Here is a 21931-nt window from a genome sequence, read left to right on the forward strand (position 1 = left end):
TTAATCACAATGCATCATCAAAAATGTGTTTGTAACTGGAAGACATATTTTAACACATAAAAGTTACACCATGTTTAACCTATCCTATCTAATAAAAGAGCAATATGCAAATTGACCATACCTCTGCTACACCCACAAGCCACGCCCATCAGCCAATCAGGAGCGAGTATGCAAATTAACCCAAGCAAGATGGCTGTGGCCACAGAGAGAGCAGGAGGCTTGGGTTGACCCTGGCAATGGAGGAAGCCAAGCTTTCCGCCTGCCCTGGCAGGCCCAGGCCCCACTCAAGGTTACAAAGTTTCAATTATAGAAGATAAATAAATCTCAACAAAAATGGTGGTAGCCACAGAGCTGGAGAGAGCAGGAGGCTTGGATTGCCCCTGGCAATGGAGGAAGCCAAGCTTTCCACCTGCCCTGGCGGGCCCAGGCCTCCGCTCAAGGCTACAAAGTTTCAATTATAGAAGATAAATAAATCCCAACAAAAATGGCTGGGGCCACGGAGCAAGCAAGAGGCTCAGCTCCACTCAAGGCTACACAGTTTCAATTATAGAAGATAAGTAAATCCCTGATACCAGGGCCTCCACTTGGATAACCGGGGGGCGTGGCCAGCCTGCAAACCACCACAGGACCCTCGCCCAGGCTGTCCCACACCCCAAGGGAACCCCCACCCTGATCCAGGACACCCTTCAGGGCAAACCAGCTGGCCCCCATCCGTGTACCAGGCCTCTATCCTATCTAATCCTATCTAATAAGAAGATAATATGCAAATTGACCATCACTCTAACATACAAGATGGCTGCCCCCATGTGGTCAAAGATGACTGCCCCCATGTGGACACAAGATGGCCACCACAAGATGGCCAGCAGGGGAGGGCAGTTGGGAGGGACCAGGTCTGCAAGGGAGGGCAGTTGTGGGCAATCAGGCTAGCAGAGGAGGGCAGTTGGGAGGGATGAGGCCTGCAAGGGATGGCAGTTGGGGGTAATCAAGCCTGCAGGGAGGGCAGTTAGGGGTGACCAGGCTGGCAGAGGAGGGAAGTTGGGGGTGACTGGGCCTTCAGGGGAGGGCATTAGAGGTGACCAGGCCTGCAGGGGAGGGCAGTTAGGGGCAAACAGGCTGGCAGGGGAGTGGTTAGGGGGTGATCAGGCTGACAGGCAGAAGCGGTTAGGGTCAATTCGGAAGGCAGTTGGACATCCCTCAAGGGGTCCCAGTTTGGAGAGGGTGTAGGCTGGGCTGAGAGACACACACCCCCATGCACAGTAACAGAAATTTAGCAAGAATTTCATGCACCAGGCCTCTAGTGATTTAATAAGCATGGATATTTTAATTAAAAGAGAAAATATTAAATATTTTTGTGGTGCAGGCAGTGCGCAGCTGATAATGGAAGGATAAACTGGACATTCAGCATGAAGAATCTCATTAATGCCATTTCATAAAAAACTAGGTTATTTTGTTTTCATTTTGCCTCACAGATTCTTACTTGGAATTACATCCTAATTACTTTCTTTAAATATACCAAAATTAACGTCCTCAATTTAAATCCAGCTTACAGGTGGTCAGAGATACTTGATTTTTCTTGAATTCATCTAAATTCATTTTAAATACCCAATAATATTCTGTGTAAGTAAATAAATTAATTCATCATCTACTATATGCTAAGCAAGGGGAATACAACAGTGAATAAACAAATCTCTGCTCCTATGAAGCTTAAATGATGAGTTTTCCTAGACAACTCCTACATTTTCTATTTGACAGAACCTTAGGAAAAAGAGATAAGGAAGAAAACAGCACAGGTGCCCAAGAAAGAATATGTTTTCTCATAGAAAATTTTACCATTGAGTATAAAATTTCCATTCAAAGATAATTATCCTAACCAAGAGGGAAGTTAAGATTAATCATTTATGTAAAGAAAAAGATAATATCCTGTGTGGTATAATTTTAAGAATACTGCATTATATCTGACCCCAAATATAAAACACTTGGACTTATTTATTAAATACTTCAGTAACATAAATTTAGCAAGATTACTAACTCTTGGGTACTTAGAACCATATTTTAAATTAATCTCTGGCAAGTCCTTGAACTCACTACATTACACCATTTCCTTTCATTTTTTCGCATTTACTATTTAAAAAGCATACTGTCAGATAACCAGCATATTGAAGAATATATAAGGCATGGCCCCTGTCATCAAGGAATTTTAATGTTAATTAGAGAAATCTACAAACAATTGCTACTAAGGAAAACTTAAACACTGTGTAGGTAAATTTTGATTTTGGTTAGAAAGGGCTGGTACCCAGAGAAGTGACTGAACTCAAGAGTTTTCAATGAAAGTGTGAGAGTGGATAGTAAACAGGTGGACACAATAACAGTAAGGAGGACACATAAGTGAGGAGTATTGCCAAACATCTTTTAAAAGAACTTTTCACTGAATAAACGATTTCAGGATGCAGGACCGGCCTGAGTTATCTGCAGACCTGGATCTTCTTGATCTCCATGGGAACCACACTGGAGTGACTGGCATGGCAGAGACACGTGGAGTGGCTCTGGAGTTATTCTGCCTCCATGAACCCACATATAACTCGAAATAATAAAAATAATAATAATAGAAACTGATACTGTTGTGGCATAGGGGTGGATGAAAACATAGAAAGGAAAATAGGAAAATATACTTATAGAGAAAACAAAACAGTGGGAGGGAACTAGATAAAGGAAACTAGATGTCAAGAAAGGAAAAGGGTGGCACAAGAGTACATTTAATGGAATTTGAACGAAAACAAGATCATGAGAATTGATGGAAGAGAAAATAGATGTAGAAAGAGGAACTAAAAGTAGATTTTCAAGAAAAATTATGTTCTCCACCCCAAAACTACATAATCAATACTTTATGGTATAAAGATTATATTTTGCTGCTAGTGGAATGTTAATGGTAGTATTCATATTGAGAGAACAGAATGTCTAAAAATCTTAGAATACAACTTATTTTCATAGTCAGGTAATGACATAATGTCATTTTATACTTAGGGCTATTACATTGCTGGATGGATATTTTGTTCTTTTTATAACTATGCATAATAACAATAGCTAACACATTTATCCTATGCCAGGGATAGTCCTAAGTGCTTTTTATAGATTCTCCCTTCTAACCCTCACTTTTAAAGATATGCATCTTTATAACTCCCATTTGGCACTTAAAGAAACTGAGTCATAAGAGGTTAAGCAACTTGTCTAATGCAGAGCAGTAACTCTTAAAGGTAATGGCATCGATGCTGGAGATCGCTGTTCTGAGAAGAAAAGATCGCACATAGACACCCATGCTCCAACACACATACACATTATCCTTCAAGCAAGATAACAATATTAAAATGATTCATTTCCCCCTTTTAATACCTATTTTCCAGTGACACCTATAGCCAAAGCAAATTAAAAGTTGGAAAATGTTATGATTAGAAAAGAGATAGATATTAGAGGGCTAGAGATTTGGGGTCATTAATATAATTTCACACTTTTGGGAAAGAGAGTCCACATTTATGGAGTATTAAATATAATTCAAATTCTACTCAGCCTTTCAGATTTTGAAGTAATACATTGATTTCCAGAAAGGAAGTTATTTGTTTCTTATGATATAATCTTAATCACAAATTTTGATTTTGACTATTCCCTTTGTAAGCTACATATGCTATAAAAATGATTTACCATCAGCAATAAATTGAAATACATATAACAACAATGTTTACTGCAGATTTTTTATACTCTTCTTGCTATAACTAAATAAGAGCATACCAGTGCTTCAATGTGCCTTTGGGGAAAAAAGAAGAACACTTAAAAAAAATAAATGTCATGTATTTTATAACATATTTTGGCAATTAAATGCTAGAAATCATAGAAGTATATTTCAGTCCCTTTGCTACATCAGTTCTTTGGCTAGTTTTCATTGATTCTGAAACCTAAAAATGGAGGAGGGAAAGGGTGTTTAGTGTTGCAAACTAATTAGTGTTGAAAGTAAAAGATAATGATATATCTTAAAATACCAATTAGTGTGGGATTATATGCTATCAGAGAAGATTACCAGAAGTCCAGTAAAAACAGTTTTCAGAAAAGGTTAAAACCATTAACTTGGCACGTCATTCTAACAACAAATGTAATATAGAAATATATTACATTTAAGATAATAACAGGTTTTAGTCTGGAAAAATTTTTTACTATGTACTTGCCAGCATTCACAAAATGGTGCAATTATTTCTTAAAATGTAGATATGCAGAAATTAGAAATTCTAAGTAAATCACTGTATGAACTCTTCAGCTTCCATTATCTGGCAAGTATTTTCTGTGTTTTCCGTATGCATCCTTCAATTGCAGGAAACTAAAAAGGTTTCTTAAAAGATGGCCCTCGTTTCATCTAAAGCAATCCATTTTCTCCCTGCATGCCAAAAGTTTCATTCACGTTCTGAATTTTTAAAATAAAAATATACTGTCATAATCAACCTACCTTATAAAATATAGTATCAGTTTCATGTTCATGAATTTTAAAACTATATACTTTAACAATACCGCCTGGAACAGGACTCGGGCTCCATTGCAGCCACACAGAATCTGAAGTGTAGTTGATTAAAGTCAAATTTTGAGGAGGTGCTAAAGGCACTGTAGGAAAACACATTATAAAACTTATATTCGTGATTTTTAACATAAAAATATCATTGTGACTGTAGCTTCCTGAAGACACTAGTTAAGAAAGACGTACAGAATGATCATATTTTAATTTCAGAAACCAATAGCATACATAATGATGTTTTTGGAACTCAGTAGTTCCAAAGTAGCTTTAAACAGAACACTTCATTCTGAAGCCCGAATTAAATAAGAAAAAGAATAAAAGTTAAGCGGAGTAGATGAATAGTTGTAAACCTGTCACAAATAGACCATCAAATATCCTCTCATTTTCCATGCGGTTCCTTTCAAAAGAGAGAGCAAGGGCTGCAACAGCGAAGCATTGGAAGAAATATGAATTCCGGCTTACCTGACTCGTCTGTGTAAAAGAAAAGGACACTGGAAGGACCGAGTCCCTTTATAGTTCTCGCAGCAGCAAAAATACTATATAGTGTAAATGGTGAGAGCTCTTCCAATATTATATAGTTATCAGAAGTAATGAAAGAATAGCTTTCATTTGGTCCTTGTAAAGTTAAATCATAACTTATTATTGCACCATTTGGTTTTACTGGGGGATCCCATGATAAGAGAACTGAGGTAGAGGAAAGGTTTTTAAAAGTGTTGATTATTGGTGAAGTTTCTGGGACTATAAGAGAAAAAAAGAATATTAAATGAAACAAAAGTGAATTAGCATTCAAAAAAAGGCTTTAATAATAATGGGACTTCATTTATTAGCATCTAATTATTTAAATTTTAAGAAACTTAGAGCTTATTGTGTTTATTGAAAGGCTAGTTACTTGAGAACAAATAATCTATATAATTATAAAAATAATGTTTTCTGTCAGAAAGAAATATAAATTAAAAAAAAAACACCCACAATCTGCTTAATAGACAATAAAAGGATCCAGCCTACCATCTTCTTCAGTTTTGATGTGTAGCTGGGCAGTATAGGTATCAGAAAATCCCTTTTCGGTTGATGGAGTGATTTTTAATATATAATCAGTGTATTTTTCCAGATTATCAAAATACATGCTTGTCTCATATGTAACTAGAGGTGGTCTTACGTGGCGAGGAGTCTGCTGTAAGCTCAGAGAGACATAATAGAAGACTAGACCGTTGGGTTGAGGTGGTGGGCCCCAGCTTACATTTATTGCAGTTGACGAAATGGACTCGTAAGTCAGGTTTCCAACAGGCCCTTCAGGTACTATGACAGGTAGTGTGCAAAATATAAAAATTATCAGTCACCCTAAATAATTTTAAGTAAATTCATAAACTGAAGATAATTGTTTAAATGCCATCTATTGCATCATCAGTTCTTAAATTGTTTAAATGCAGATACAGTAAATATCATCTATTATAAAATATCTTCTAAATAATAAAAATCATTCAAAATAAGTCCTGTCATCCCTCACATCTATTATGTGTGAGAACTGTTTTTCTATAATATTCTCTTGGTTTTTCTTTCTTACAATATGGAGATTATGAGTGTGTAGATATGCATGTATGCATGTGTATGTATACATATATTTAAATATTGCAATATTGTAATTAGCTATAAAATTCTTTTGTTTCTACCTTCCAAATATTATCCTTCTTGTATAGGAGGTTATCTAGGACCTCTTGCCTAGAACAGTGCACACAACACGTTTATTATCCATGGTGCTATAATAACTGACAAAAAGTTATAGGCTGGTAAAAATCTTAGGAGAAATCTGCGTTTAAAAAATGCCTGAAATGATATTGACCACATATTGCATTAAAACACTTTTGTTAAAGTCTATGTAAACAAATATCTCCATATATTTTATCATATCTTATTCTGCTGTTTAATTTGTGAGCTACTTAAAGATTTTTCCAACAAGGAAAGCATTCACTTCTCGTATATATATAGTCTGTCAACCTATAATCTTCAGATGATAAACATGGAATTTTACTCTCAGCAGTAGAGGTCAATACCATTTCTCAATGTGAAACTAGTCCTATCTAATAAAGAGGGAATAAGCTAATTGACACTCACGCCATCAAAAAAGATGGTGGCGCCCACAGCCAATGAGGAGGGAATATGCTAATTGACCGCCACACCCTCAAAGGTGGCGACGCCCACAGCCAATGAGGGGATATGCTAATTGACTTCCATGCCCTCAAAGATGGCAGCGCTCACAGCCACAAGATGGCAGCACCCAGTCACTTCAGTGCCGCCAGGGCAGCCCGTGGGCCTGCCTCCGGAGTCCCCCAGTCCCCTCAGCCCCCCAGCCGCCCAGGGCCGCCCGAGGCTTAGTTAACCAGGGCTTGCTGAGGCTTTCGCTGCCAGCAGTGGCAGCAGCAGAGGTGTGATGGGGGTGTCGCTTTTCCCGATTGCCGGGTTGCTTCCTGCCCCTGCGGGACTCCTGGACTGTGAGAGGGGGTAGGCCGGGCTGAGAGACTCCCCCTTCCAGTGCATGAATTTTCATGCACTGGGCCTCTAGTCTTTAATAAAAGTGGACGAGGTGGGGTTGGGGGACCAGTTGAAGGGGTGAGCAAACACAAGTTGGTAGTTACAAAGTAGTCACAGGGATGTAAAGTACAGCACAGGGAATATAGTCAATGATACTATAATCACTCTGTACGGTGCCAGATGGGGACTGGGAATATCAGGAAGAACACTTTGTAAAGTATATGACTGTTTAGCCAGTATGCTGCAAACCTGAAACTAATGCAACATAGTATTAAAATGAATAAAAGTTACAACCATAAAAAGAAATAAGCAATGATCCATGTATCATTATAGTCTCAAAGCTGAAACCTAAAAAACATAGAGAGTTTCAGTCGTTATAGTTTTCTGAATACTCAGCACAAACAAGATTCTGCAGAAGCTGCATACAAGAAACTTCTGGGGTTAAAAAAGATATTCTGGGTATATTAGTCAAAATTACAACACAAACAAAGAAGCTGCATAGAGTCCTATGTGGATTAAAAGACTGAAATGAAATAAGCAGCTAGAGAAAAAAAAATGTATTTCCTAAAGCAAATGGATAAGCATAGTAGCTATTAGGAAACCCATCCATGTGTACAACGGTTTTTCATGGCCAAACCGGATGGCTGTGACATCCTTTGAAGCAATAACAGCAACACAATTTTCATGAATAAATGGTAGCAGTTTATCTGAAGAGAAAGGCTGTTATTATTCTAATAGTTTTATAGCTATGTTAAATGCATTTTCAAACTTTTATAATGACTAGTTAAATGTGCCTAAATAAAATGTAGATCTTACTATGAATACATTCAAATAGAAGGTTGTGAAATAATTATAAAGTTTTAAGTTAATCTTATTAAATATTAATAAATACTTTTCATTTACATACTGTCTTGATCTGTGTATACTTGAACTATGTCACTGCTTTTATTCCCATTTCCAACTGAAGTACTTGCTGTTACCCAAAATGTATAGTAGCTGAATATTGCCAGTTTATCTATTATTGCAGATACGGTCATATTGTCAAAGTCATTGGTGACTTCATGGAGTGTAAAATTCTGAAAAATAAACATATTGTTTTAATTGTTCAGAATATAGTTTTAGTATATATAAACATTTCAAAAATAATTTTTCATGAATCGGTTGCCTCATTATTTTAATATGTTAATCTTTGAGGAAAATCAACATAGGACATTTTATTGCAATAATTAAACTGGAAATATGTTTGTACTAAAAGAGGAATCCATGGTAGCAGTTTTTATTAAAAAATCAATATATAGAAGAGCAAAGAGAAAAAACTCTTAGCAATGAAGAAGGTCCAATGACCAACTGAAAATGCTACACCTCTTCTGACAGTGTTAGTTTTCTTATGAAACATTCAAGTATTTTTTAAAATGTTAACAATATATTTTAAAATTTGAGAGTACAATAAATTTTTAATTTTTCCTTCCTATTAAAGAAGAAGGAATTATGAAAGTATTCACCTCTCTTAACTAACTAGATATAATTATTCATCTTTAATGAGTCTTCTTGTTCTCTATAATCCTGGGGAGGAGAGGAAGGCAGTTAGATACACTCTCTTATATGCAGAGTAAGAGAAATTTCAAAAATTTCTGGCCTGACTTCTAGTTATATTGGTCCCAAGGCATTGTTTAAATTATTGGGAAATTTATGCGATCATTGTCTCTCGAGCAAATATTAAACACAAAACACACAAAGAAAATAAATTTTAAAATAAAGGAAAACAGACTTTTAACAAAAAAACATTTGGCAATTAGTAAAAATAAATTTGTAATATGTTCATCTACATAGAGAAATCTAAATCATTCCCATCTACACAAAGCCCTTACTTAGAGTTCTATAAACCTGCCTTCATTCTGGCAGGATTGCTCTGGGAAAATCATCTAATCTCACAGATTCTTCTTCCTCAACATAAAATGGGAATAACCACTTCTACTTCACAGAGAGCTTTGGGGATTAGATGATATGAAGCACATTAAGCAATTAAAACCATGTCTGAACATAACAAAATCAACAAATGGCAATTAGGTAATTTAATTTAATAACATTGAATAAACAATTTGACTAAAATGTACAGTTAGGATGATTTTACACTGTATCAACAAATTAAATTCATCAAGTTTTGAGGTTCCTTTGCCAATATTTGGGGGAGAAGAGAAGAATGAGTGTAATAACAGATCTATTTTAATTTTGTGGTGATTTATTTAGCAGCAGACAAATTAAAATAATGTAACAATCTCACACAAAATATGATTTGTGAACTTCAATATCTTCTAACACATCTACTTAACACATGGAATAACAAGCTTATATGAAGTACCATATAAAATATTAACATAGTTTTTTGGTGTCACTTTTAATTTTTATTTATTATAGAATTTATTCTGATTACCTATTATATGACCTTGATGACAATTAAGTCACAAATTATTTTTAATCAGCCATAAGTTATTTATACTGAGTGTGCAGAGACATGCATAGACATGTAAAAATATAACAAATTTAGAATTAAATCAATTATCTAGATTATTTCATTCCTTTATTTTTGGAAAAAAAATCTTATGATTCAAATGATCTAATTAAGGTTTACTCTTTTGTGTATAGAAATGTAGTCAGAAGGTATTTAGCAAAAACTTTTCAAATTTGATTAATCACCCAGTATTTATTTTGCACTTTATAATATACTAAGACAATGCCAAGCATACTGAGGAGACATGACATGAGTAGGTAGAAATTAAAATGCAGAAGCATTAATACACTTTATAAAACACAATTTGCAACAATTGAGAGCAGAATGGGGATTGTCAAGTAGTAGTAGAGAGATTAACTTCCCCAGAATAAGAAGGAAAGATCACAAAAACTCAAGTGCTCCAAATTATCACTAAGTACTGAAAATAATGTTGTTCTGTTAAAATAATTTATGTCTTTTCAATTAAAAATATATTTTATAAGGGAATAGACAGGGATGGAAGATGCTGGTTTTATAAAATATGTTTTTATTGATTTTTAGAGAAAGAGGAAGGGAGATGGATAGAGAGATAGAAACATCCATGAGAGAGGAACATCATCCATCAGCTGCTTCCTGCACGCCCCCTAACTGGAGATCCAGGCTGAAACCTGGGCATGTGCCCTGACTGGGAATCCATCTTATGACCTCTTGGTTCCTGCATAGATGTTCAACTACTGAGTCACAGCAGCCGGGCTCAATTAAACTATTTATTGAGTATTAAACCTATGCATGATACAGTGCAGAGGACTTCAGGAGATGGAAAGTTAAGTGTCACATGACCCTTTTCTTCAGGTTGTTTGTTATGGCATAAGGGAGCATAAGACAAGTATGAGATACCAGGACTGGGAAGCAGAATATGATGTGCCATGCGTGAGATAATTCTATAAATCTTGGCGGGAAGGAGAAGGAAAAGCATGGGGAAGAAAATAAGTTATACACTTATTCCATTACATAATTTTGATTTTGAAGATTTCTTCTATTCTGCCAATCCAAAATAGAAAATTAGGGAGTGAAGATTTTGATGCTATATTTAACATTAACTGTAGGAAGAAATTAAAGCACAGATAAACTTCAAACAATATGAGAAATGTTTAACATCATTAGCTTTTGCCCTCTATCAGTTGTCAAACTTAAAAGCGTTCTCAAGATTATTTAATAAAATATTACATTGTCTAAGATAGATAAATGGCAAGCGAGATTGTTTTATATACCCAGGTTTGAATAAGGAGGCTCATAAGATCGTGTTGAAACCACAGTTAGATGTTTACACTTGATTATTTAGACACGGAGAACGAGAAGCAAAATAGAATCATGAATAAGCCATCAAGTAAATTGTACAAAAGCAAAAGCTTTGGTAAGATTCAGAATTACTGACACCACTTTGCAAATTTTTTGCTAAATGTGTGAAAGAAGAAAAATCTGCAATTCCAATAACCTCTGTGACATAATGACATTGCTAAATGTATAAACAACATTATAGTTAGCAAATATTAATAAATTATATACTAATCCCCATACCTCTTCCCCAAATAGAGCAGAACAAAGGGTACAGCAAAAATTGCTTGACATACAGAGTAGGGGGTGGGAAGGATCCTCCCTCTTACTCCTTTCTTAGAAGACCTAGAATGGAATGGAAAACCAAACCAACCTCTGGACTTTCTTTTCCTCCCTGCTGGGTTAGTGCTGAGACAGCTTGTAAAGTTCTGCTCTGACCCCATTCATTAGCGTCAACCTGACTACAGATGCACTGCAGCAAGTCATGCTCTAGGCCCAGAGATTGCTGCTCACAGGACTCACTCTAGTAACTAAACCTAGGTTGTCAGTCACAAGTAGGATCAGGCAACCTGGAATGTCTAAGACTTAGCTCTCTTCTCCTGCTCAAAATGATACAGAGAAATAAGAATGGCCAGAGTCACAACCAGCATGCAATCCATAGTGTTTATCAGGAAACAGCAGGATTTTTTTCTAAATCAGTGTTTTCCATATCACAGCCCATCTTTCTTCAATCCTGATTCAGTCACAAGTCCAATTGTATTCTTTTAATACATAGTAGTTCTGTAAAATGTTTAGTTTAGAAAAATAAATTCTGCAGGAAAAAATAAAAATATTTTCTAAACGAAATGAATTTTAGCTATTTTCATATTATCGTTCATATCTTTGAAAGTGTCCATATGCAAAGTGTGTGAGCCTAGTATCTTGTATACCTCAAGTTAACCACATTTCTAGTTTTCATTATATCTGATAATAGTAGTAATAGTTACAACTACTCTAGCTAACAATTGAAAACAGTTTTTAAAAGGAAAAAACACACAAACATATCCAAACATGAAAGGTATTTATACTGTATACAAACAAAAGAAAATTTTTCTTAGTTGAGAAATAATTGAGGGTAAATGAAACCACCAACTCTTTAGGGAACACTTCTTAGAGGAGTGGAATTAAGGGCCATATTTTTATACAGAATTTTAAATAGGTGGCAGCTTCATTGTTGATAATACCTTTGAAGCTAATATAGAAATGTGTGTGTGTACACATACATAGAGAGATTAAAATATATCTGACATTTCTCCACCACATTTTTCTGCCAATGGGAGCTTTATAAAATGACGACAGATAATTATCAATGTAAGATAAATTATTTTTTCTACCATGCCCAGTCTATACCATCATCAAGTGAAGGATGTAAATAAAGAACTGGAGAAAACTCAGGTCTTACCTGCACAAAAGTACCTGAAGTATTTCTGTAATAAACAGAATAATATTGTATAACCCCATTAGGTTTTGAAGGTGGAGTCCAAAAGAGAATGATTGATGAAGAACTGATATTTGCATAATGAACATCTTTTGGGGGATCACTCGGTGCTATAAAAAAAGCAATTGAACAGAAAACTGAACTTGTGGCTCCAAATAATGTCTGAAATGTTCTAAATTTTACCTGCCTTTGGTAAGTGATAATAACTGTTTTAAAAAAAAAAACACAAACTTAAATTGGAATACCATCTAATTACAAGTTAGAAATTAAATCCGTAAGGCTCACTGGGCAATCCCTCTAACACTATAGCAATATTCAAGCAGAGGAAAGAGTGATTCTTAATCATAAAACACTATCTTAGCTCTGAAGCATGCCTATTGCCCTGGATTTAAAAACAACATTATAACATGTTTCCAATATAGAATACATAAAATTAAATTCTAACTTAGAATTTTTAAATCGAATAATAGAGGGCAATGGCAGAGAGCTGACTTTGTGCATTTTATTTTGTCTCACTTAACAAACACATAAAATGTTTAAGTGTCCAGTTCTGTTCTGAGTGCATTTACAAATATAGATTCATTAAATCCTCATAGAACCTTGTGAAGTAGGTACTGTATTGTTTCCATAATACAGATAGGAAATTGAGGCACAGAGAGATCAGCTAACTTTACCATCATCACACAGCTAGAAAGTGACCAAAAAGCAATTTTGCATCCAACCAATGATAGATATTAGGATTAATAAATTTATATTTAACACTTATTTTGTCTAGGTAGGGTATTCTTTTACGTGGTCTGCAAGGATAATAACTCACCTCCTTCGGGTGTTCGAAAGTTAATAATATTGCTTCTTTTTTTTCCATCACCAAATCTGGTGCTAGCTGTTACATATGCACTATATTCAACATTATAGTCCAAATCTGAAAACTCTAATGATATTTCAGTTACATTAATAGTTCTTAATGATGACCTATCCCTGAGAGAGAAAAAAAGAGATTATCTGTAGAATTGACTTTTAAATTAAATGTTACATATATATTTTGAGCAGATTACATTAAAAATGAACATGTGCACAGAAATTTATTAATCCAGACTCATAAGATAATGATGCCACTTATCCTGAAATGCTAGAAAGAGAGAACTTCAGAATTCAATAAATAAATTTATTTTGTTTTCAAATATATTCAGTATCTAATGTGATCATATTAGAGTTTGCTTGGATTAATTTTAATGAATCTCTAGGCATACTATATGTTCAAAGTAATCACAGCATTTTTTTTCATACCAATGTTTTACTTGTTCAAATATTTGTTCTTTTAAGTGTTGACAAAATCATATTTGTACTACATATTTATCAACAAACTCGTTTTTCATATATTGTACAAAAGTAATATCTACTTCAGACAAATTCGAATAAATAGTAAATATCTGAATAGTAGTATTTAAAGTAGCAAATATGTATTTAATTAGAAACAAGACTGAAAATAATATATAGGAAAAAAATAGAGTACATATTTCTCATTCAATTAAAATCTTAAAAGTATTTAAAATGTCAATCCAGAAAAGAAAAGAAATACTCTTCTAGTAAGTAGTAAAACGCAGGAGAAGGGAAAAAAGTGAAAGAACAAAATATAGCTAAGTAAAAGTGTCCTACAATTATTTTATTTCAGTTATGTTAGTTCAAGCTTCATATTTTTGAACTAGGTATAGATTACAATCTAAATTAAAGAATGAACCTGTATATAGAGATGCTGAAAACTACATTTCTAAAATAAATTTAGATTTTAAGAGCAATAAAATTAATTTAAAAACTTATGAAATATGGCCAATATCACAGAATAAATACATATCTCTATAATCTCATTTTTACTTCTTTATAAACACACTAGAGGCCCAGTGCACGAAATTCATGCACTGGGCAGGGGGGTGTCCCTCAGCCCAGCCTGCACCCTCTCCAATCTGGGACCTCTTGGGGGATGTCAGCAGAACACTGCAATGTACCTAATCCAACACTAATATGTGAAAATACACATTTTGGCAAACTCTCACTACTAGTCTAGATATTAATCTTCTTAATTTCTGCAAGTTTAATTGACAAAAAAATAAATCTATGTAATTTGCACATCTCTGATGGTGAGTGAGATACAATGTCTTCTTATAATTTTATTGGTCATTTTTTAATAACTTGTTCATGCATTTTCTTTTATTTAAGTCTTTTGAATAGAGAACAATATATGTTGGAGTTAGGGATTATTGTTCTTTTAGACAGTGCTCCAAAAAACAAAGAAATATACCTTTTCCACCCTCTCTGAATTTAGAGGTGACATGCATGCAATCAATATTCAGTAAAATTCAACAAAATTTACTGAGTATCCACTTTATGTCAGGAGCTCTGTTGGACATAAATACAAGTAAGATACAGAAAGAAAGAGCAGTAAATAAGTATAAAACTATTCATTAATAACCATGTGATCTCCTTAAAGATGAGAATAATAAATCCTACCCCCGCCAGTGCCTAAAAGTGAAGAAAAATAAAAAGGAATGAGCAAAAAATGAGTTGTGACTAATAAGTAGAGAAGGAAAATAAAACAATAGCCCTAAAGATGCAGGAAGTTGTTTACTACAGAGCTAGTTTGTAAGAGTGGAGAGTAGAATAGAAGGCTGAGTGAGGTGGGAAGAGCAAGCAAGGAAGCCTACCTGACAAATCCACAGTCACAAACAGTGTAGAAACAGAAGAAATATGAATGCCACACAATACTTAACCTCTAAAATACATAGCTTTCAACATCAGCCAAAGCTCCTGATCAGTACAAATTTTCAAACTGGGAAAAAAACTTGAGGGGAATCTTCAGTGAAATCATTTTAATGATTTAGTTCTAGGAACTTATTACAACATTTTTAAAGCTATTTGAAACTTAATAAATCAAAACTATTCAAATGATTCTGAAATTATTCAGAAAAATATCCTGTATAATAAAAGCATAATATGCTAAGTGTCCAACCAGTCGTTATGACATGCACTGACCACCAGGGGGCAGATGCTCTGACCGGTAGGTTAGCTTGCTGCTGGGTTCCGGCCAATAGGCCTTGGGCGAGAGGGCCGGACATGTCCTGGAGCCTTCCTGGGGTCCCTCTCAGGCAAGCAGGCCCCCCTGATAGGCCCTGATCGGGACTGGGTGAGATAGCCCTGATCAGCCCCGATCTCTGGCTAGGCCAAGGGACCCCATCCAAGCACAAATTCATGCACTGGATCTCTATTAAAATATAATTTTTAGGGCATAAAGGAAATTCTAAAGCATATAAGCATTTCTTTGCATTACCAATTTCTTTGCTTAATTTTTATCACATCGAGACCATGCCAGGCAGCAATGGCCTATAAAGTAATTGTGAATACAAAAACCACATGGGAAGACTTAAAGATTTTTTCCCATTTCCCTAAGTGTGAACCTGAATGGTTTTCTACATAGGCTTGAGCCCCTATGAAAGGTGAAGGTCTTCATTCTAAACTACATCATTTTATATTTTGTTTCCTGTGGGTAATCTAATCTGATAATACATTCATTTCTATGAATTCATTTTCAAAACTTTAATCTGCTGTTATCTAAATACTAGAGGCCTGGTGCACAAATTCGTGCATGGGTGGGGTCTAGCCGGCCTGCCCTGATCAGGGCTGATCGGGTCAGGCTGGCAGGGGAGAGGGGCCATGGGCGGTTGGCCAGTTGGCCCTGCCCCCTGGTCGAACTCCAAGTCAAACTCCTGATGGAGGGGACAATTTGCATATTAGCTTTTTATTATATAGAATTCTAGATAGATCCTTTTATTCACTGAATTCCACTACCCCAAAACAAAGAATTTCAATATCCAATTACTTGACTTTTTATCAAATCATTATCTCCCTCATATGTTCCCACTACAAGCAAACTGCTCTTCTATGTTACACTTCAATAATTTAGTAATTGGGTATTAAACAGACCCAAATAAGCAAGGCATAATTAGTTGCACATTCTATAATCCTAAAGCTTTTCTAGAGTCTCAGAGAAAGTCTGAGTCAACATAGGGTATTCAATTGCTGCTACTGCTCTTATTGTCATCATTTGGTTAGCTGGTTGATTTGGTTTAATTTTGTTTTGCTTGTTTGCCTTTAGCAGAAAAAGACATATTTATAAGATTTAGAGGAAAAATCCACTAAAAAGAATGTGTTTGAAGCTAAGAATGCACTTATAAACCAGGACCTTGGAGAAGATAAGGAATTAGGGTCCAGAAGACAGAAGCATGAATTGTGCTTGAGTTGAAGGAGAAACATTTTCATTCCCTGAGGGTGGATAGATTCCCTCAGGCTAAATAAGAAATTTGGATTTTATTCTAAGAGTAATGGAACGTTCTTGGGATGTTTTCTGCAGGGGTGTGAAATTTGGGTGTATGGTTAAATTAAATATCCCATGCAATACAAAGATTAATTTCCTGTCGCTCTATTCCCCCTCCTCCTCTCTCTCTCTCTCTCTCTCATCTATGTAGTTTCTGGCCCACCCACATCTTCAGCTATATCCTTTCCCATTTTCTGTTGTGCCATTATACTCCAGACACAACTATCTTGCTGTTGCCCTTGTCAAGTTTCTTGCTGTTAATTGTCTAATGAAATTATTTGAGCTCTTACATCTGGTTAGTATTCCCCTGGACTTTTCAGCTACATGTGTCAATAAGTTCCCATTTTTGCATAATTCATTTTAGGTTGGGTTCAGTCACTAGAAACTGAAAGAATCTTGACTAATAACATCTGTTCCAAAATGGTAACTACTATCCCTCTTGAGCTCTTTTCTTTAGCTCTCCAAGACATTTTGTTCCCCAAATCAGTAATGCAAGGAAATCACAATCTCCCCAGCTTTGTGTATTTCACAAATAAAATGAAGAGATCCCCTAGATTTAGGGTTTAAACATTTAAGATCCAGACAGACAAAATAAACAACTAAAAATATTGGCCTTAAAACAAGTTGTGGAGGGAACTGTGGTAAATCACAGAGCAAATGTTCAATCTAAAGACAGCCTCCATTCAACTTCAGGTGATTCTATCATGGTGAACATGGCAGAAGTATTCTGATTTTAGTAAGAAACAAAGAAACCTGAAGTTTTACCAGATACCCACTCATTTTTAAATGCTCCTGGATTTCTAGTCAGAATTATTAATAGTTTACATGTCCAGCAAAGCCTGAGTGGTCAACATATAGCCTGTTTGTGCACCTTGACATTCAAGCTTTATACAAGTAATTCATTAAAAATGAATAGCAAGAATTAAAATAAAATTTAATTAAAAAATTACAAAAAAGGTATAACGTAATTTTATATTATTTATGTTTATGTAAACCAGAGGCCCAGTGCACGAATTAGTGCACAGGTGGGATCTGGTCAGCCCAGCCCCAATTGGGGTGGATTGGGGCCCGGTCTGTCGGGAGGAGGAGATGGTGGGAGGTTGGCTGGCAGGCCCACCCCTGATCAGGGTCCAATCAGGGTCGGGCCTGCTGCAGGGAGGGGCTTCAGGCAATTGACAGGTGGGCCCCACCCCCAATTGGGGTGAGGGGGCCAATTGGGGGAGGGGCCAGCTATGGGGAGGGGCTGTGGGTGGTGGACCAGCTGGCCCTGCCTCCAAATGGGGTGGGGCAGTCAATTAGGGGTCAACGGCTGGGGGAGGAGCTGTGGGAGGTTGGCCAGCCAGCCCCACCCCCAACTGGTGTGTGTGGAGGTGCTGATCAGGGAGAGGGGCCTCGAGCTGATTGGGTGTTTGGGGCTGATCGAGGGTGGGGCTGGCCATGAGGAAGGACTGTGGGTGGTGGGCTGGCTGGCCCTTCCCCCAAATGGGGTAGGGGGCCGATCAGGGGCCAGCAGCCTGGGGGAGGGGCCATGGGTAGTTGGCCAGCTGGCCCTGCCCCTGATCAGAGTGGGGGGGTGATTGGGGGTGGAGCTGGCTGGGGGAAGGGACTGCAGGAGGTTGGCCGACTGGCCCCACCCTTTATTGGGGTTGGGGGTCAATCAGGGGTGGGGCCGGCCAGGGAAGTGTTGGAGACCGGGTGTGAGCTGGCATGATTCTTGCACCTGAAGGGGCTGGCAAGACTCAGCCCCTACCCACACAGTTTTCCCAGGCTTGTTTGGATGGCAGTTATCAGTAGAATGAGAGCAACCTTTGTAGAATGAGAGCAACCTTTCATAGCTTGCCAAGAAGTCTGTAACTATTTACTGAGATTTGCTGTACTGAGAATCTGCCTGATTTACTGCACCGAGAATTTGTCCTTCTGCTCTGTCTCTCCCTTAGAGATTAAGAGGAACAAAGAATACATTCCTCTTGAGAGACCTCCCATTCAGTGTTTTGTGTATAAAAGGCATTACGCAGTTAATAAACTTGCTGCAGTCTCTTGATGACCTGTAGTCCTCCCGATCCCGCTCTCCTGTCTTTCTTTCTTTTCTCAATTCCCACCTCCCTACCTCAGCCCGGTTCAACCTGTCAGGCTGGCCCTGGCAGGGAAGGGGCTGCGGGAGATTGGCCAGCTGGCCCCACTCCCTGATCGGGCGGTTCACTGGCCAGTTGTACTGGTCGTTATGGCGCTATGGTCGTTGGCTTTTTATATATAGAGATAGATGTGTTTTGCTCACCTATTTTGCAACTTGCCTTTTTAGTTTATAATTATGTCGTGATATTTATCAAGTTTGATACCTATAGTTCAAGTTTATCCATTTTAACTGCTCTATAGTAGCCCATTCAATGAATATTCCTCATTTTTTATTAATTAACCTACTGTGGTTGGGAAGTTAGATCTTGTTGTGGCTGTGATGAACACTGCAATGAGCATTCAGGTATATGCATCTTTCTGCTCAAGAATAAGTGTTCTACGAGGGTCTATAAATACATGTGAAAGCATGAAACAGTAAAACTTGTGTACCCTTGAACAAAATGACTAGCAAGAAAGAGCAAAGACAGAGAACTTCTACCATCTCATTAGAAACCTCAAGTTAAAAGATCAAAAGCACCCTTTTACTCAACCATTCCCTCTATCGGTATATCTCTCATAATCCCAATTTGGCCCCAATCTTCCATGTCTATAATGCTGTTTATCAACTTATTGATACAGTTCATCCATGCTGCCTCAGAGCCTTCATATACTGTTTCCACTGAGATGTTCTCCTGACTTATGACTCTATCTTTACCACCTTCATTCTAAAATGGGAGTAAATTAATGAAATTTGAAATGGCCCTCTTCCCATCCTGACTATTAATCTATATCATATGCTCAAACCATTAGGTATTTGTAAAAGGGTGAAAATATTTTAGAAAACTGGAAGAAATAGGACCAAACATACTTTTTAGCATATGAAAGGCCATTTTCTAAGGTATGCTTTCATGTTACAGGGGAAATTATTAGACTAGTGACATTTGATTTAAAAAAAATGTTGTTCAGAATTGTTTGACTGCCTAACATATTGCTTAGCAAGTGTCTTTAAATTATTTTGCATATTACATTTTATCTCTAATTAGTCTACCATCATTTTAGCCTTCTATATATTTTATATCTCCCTGCAGAGTAAAATAAACATCTGTCAAACTGATTCAGAATTGCTTTTCATAATTACTGCTAAGAAAAGTGAGAAACATTTCAAAGCCAAAATCTGTACATAAGCTAGACTTTTCAGCATCACTTTTATTTGGGCTAAACCTAATAGAGCATTCATTCAGAAGTTTTATACACAAAGAAGAAAACTACTATTAAAATTTACTGACAATATAGAAGTAAAATGGCTAAATAAATCCAAGTTGAATTCAAACATAAAGTAAATAAATAAGCTTTACATCAGTCTACTTAATCCAAAGTGTATTAGAAGAATAAGCTTACTATGCTCTAATAGAAATTTATTTGTTTAATAGTAGTTGCTCTAAAAATACAAGGGTTATATATCATTTGAAAACATAAAAGTATAATTTATCAGTATAACTGAGGAAAAATACTACATAACCATATTGCTAGATGATAAAAGTTATTTCAGAAAGCGAACTTTAGAAGAAAAAGTTAATTTAGTATGCAATGGATGAAAACAGATTTCTGAGAACACCATCCACAAAACATATGTGACTCACACAGTAGTGGATATAAAATGACTGTGGATTATTCTTCATGAATTTTTTGTAAAGAAATGCTCACGACAAAGAGAGAAGTCATCCAATATAATAAATGTAACATGAAGCCTGCAGCCTTAGCCGGTTTGGCTCAGTGGATACAGCATTGGCCTGTGGACTGAAGGGTCCCAGGTTCAATTATGGCCAAGGGCACGTGCCCGGGCTGTGGGCTTGATCACCAGTGTGGGGAGTGCAGGAAGCAGCCAGTCAGTGGTTCTCTTTCATCATTGATGTTTCTATCTCTTTCTCCCTCTCCCATCCTATCTGAAATCAATAAAAATATATTTTTTTAAAAAGGGAGAGGAACCAGATGGCGGCATAGGTAAACACCTGAACTTGCTGTCTCGCACAACCACATCAAAACTACAACTAAAGAAAGAACAGATATCATCTAGAACCACGGGAAGGCTGGCTGAGTGGAAGTTCTACAACAAGAAGGAAAGAGAAAAGTGCATCTAGACTGGTAGGAGGTGCAGAGGTGTGGAAAAGTGAAGGTATGGAGGCACGTGTGAAAATGGGCTGGCAACTGGGTACACTGTGGTCTTTTTCAATTGGGAGGGAGATACAAACTCCCGACTGCTCTGAATTCCAGTACTGGGCGAGACTCTGGGGACCCAGACTCATAAGGGGAGAAACTGGACTGTCCAGCATCAGGCTGGAACACAAGGGCAGCTTTCTCTCAGAGGTGGTCTCAGCGTTCATTGTTTCTGCTTGGTGCCGTGAGACACAGAGACCAAGGGACCTATCCGGGGCAGGGCCAACGGGCAACCATTGCTGTTTGCTCCACCCCCGTGATTCCCTGAGATCACGCCCCACCCAATTTACAACCCCACCCAAGCTGTGCGCACAGGCGTTTGCATATGAATGGCCTGGCATTTTTCAATCTAACCTAACAAACTGCAGCTGGGTCAAAGAACCCCAGAGCTTCAAAAAGAAGGCCTAAGGCTCGTCAGCAGCCTGCATTGCTTCATAGCTGTGCCTCATCTGGGCACCTCCAAACCCCAAACTAAGAGGAGGAATCTGCAGATCTCTCTGTAGCTCCTGCTGGGTGGCCTCAGGCAGGGGCTGACTTTGCACCTCCTTGGAGATCCAAGAGCCAGTGCACCCAGTGGTCAAAGTGAGACCACACCAGATTACAACTCTTCAGAACTATAAGAGACACACTCAGGGGGCAGACTCAGTGAGCACCAAAGCCCCATTGAAGCAAGTCCTGCCCCATAAGGGTGTTTCCAGCACAGCAGCTCTCCCATTGTAGACACAACTGGTCCTCACAGCCAATTGGTCTGGAGGTCAATCCCGCCCAGTGATACCAACAGCAATCAAGGCTTAACTACAACAAGACTGTGCACACAGCCCACAAAGGGGTGCACCACCAGTGTCCAACTCAGGTGACTGGGAA

The 21931-nt window shown here is 37.2% G+C and overlaps 1 protein-coding gene across 1 annotated transcript in view; it reads right to left on the reverse strand.

Annotated features, from left to right (window-relative positions):
• PTPRQ (protein tyrosine phosphatase receptor type Q) overlaps positions 1-21931 on the reverse strand; it is a 210728-nt gene that overhangs the window by 122514 nt on the left and 66283 nt on the right. The window contains exons 18-23 of the mRNA XM_054719730.1: positions 13193-13353; positions 12340-12485; positions 7983-8151; positions 5555-5845; positions 5012-5287; positions 4487-4638 (exon numbers count right to left, since the gene is read on the reverse strand). Of these exons, the coding sequence (XP_054575705.1) occupies positions 4487-4638; positions 5012-5287; positions 5555-5845; positions 7983-8151; positions 12340-12485; positions 13193-13353 (1195 nt within the window). The remainder of the gene's footprint in view (positions 1-4486; positions 4639-5011; positions 5288-5554; positions 5846-7982; positions 8152-12339; positions 12486-13192; positions 13354-21931) is intronic.

The sequence above is a fragment of the Eptesicus fuscus genome, chromosome 7 (assembly GCF_027574615.1).
Source record: "Eptesicus fuscus isolate TK198812 chromosome 7, DD_ASM_mEF_20220401, whole genome shotgun sequence".
In the NCBI taxonomy this organism is placed as follows: Eukaryota; Metazoa; Chordata; class Mammalia; order Chiroptera; family Vespertilionidae; genus Eptesicus; species Eptesicus fuscus.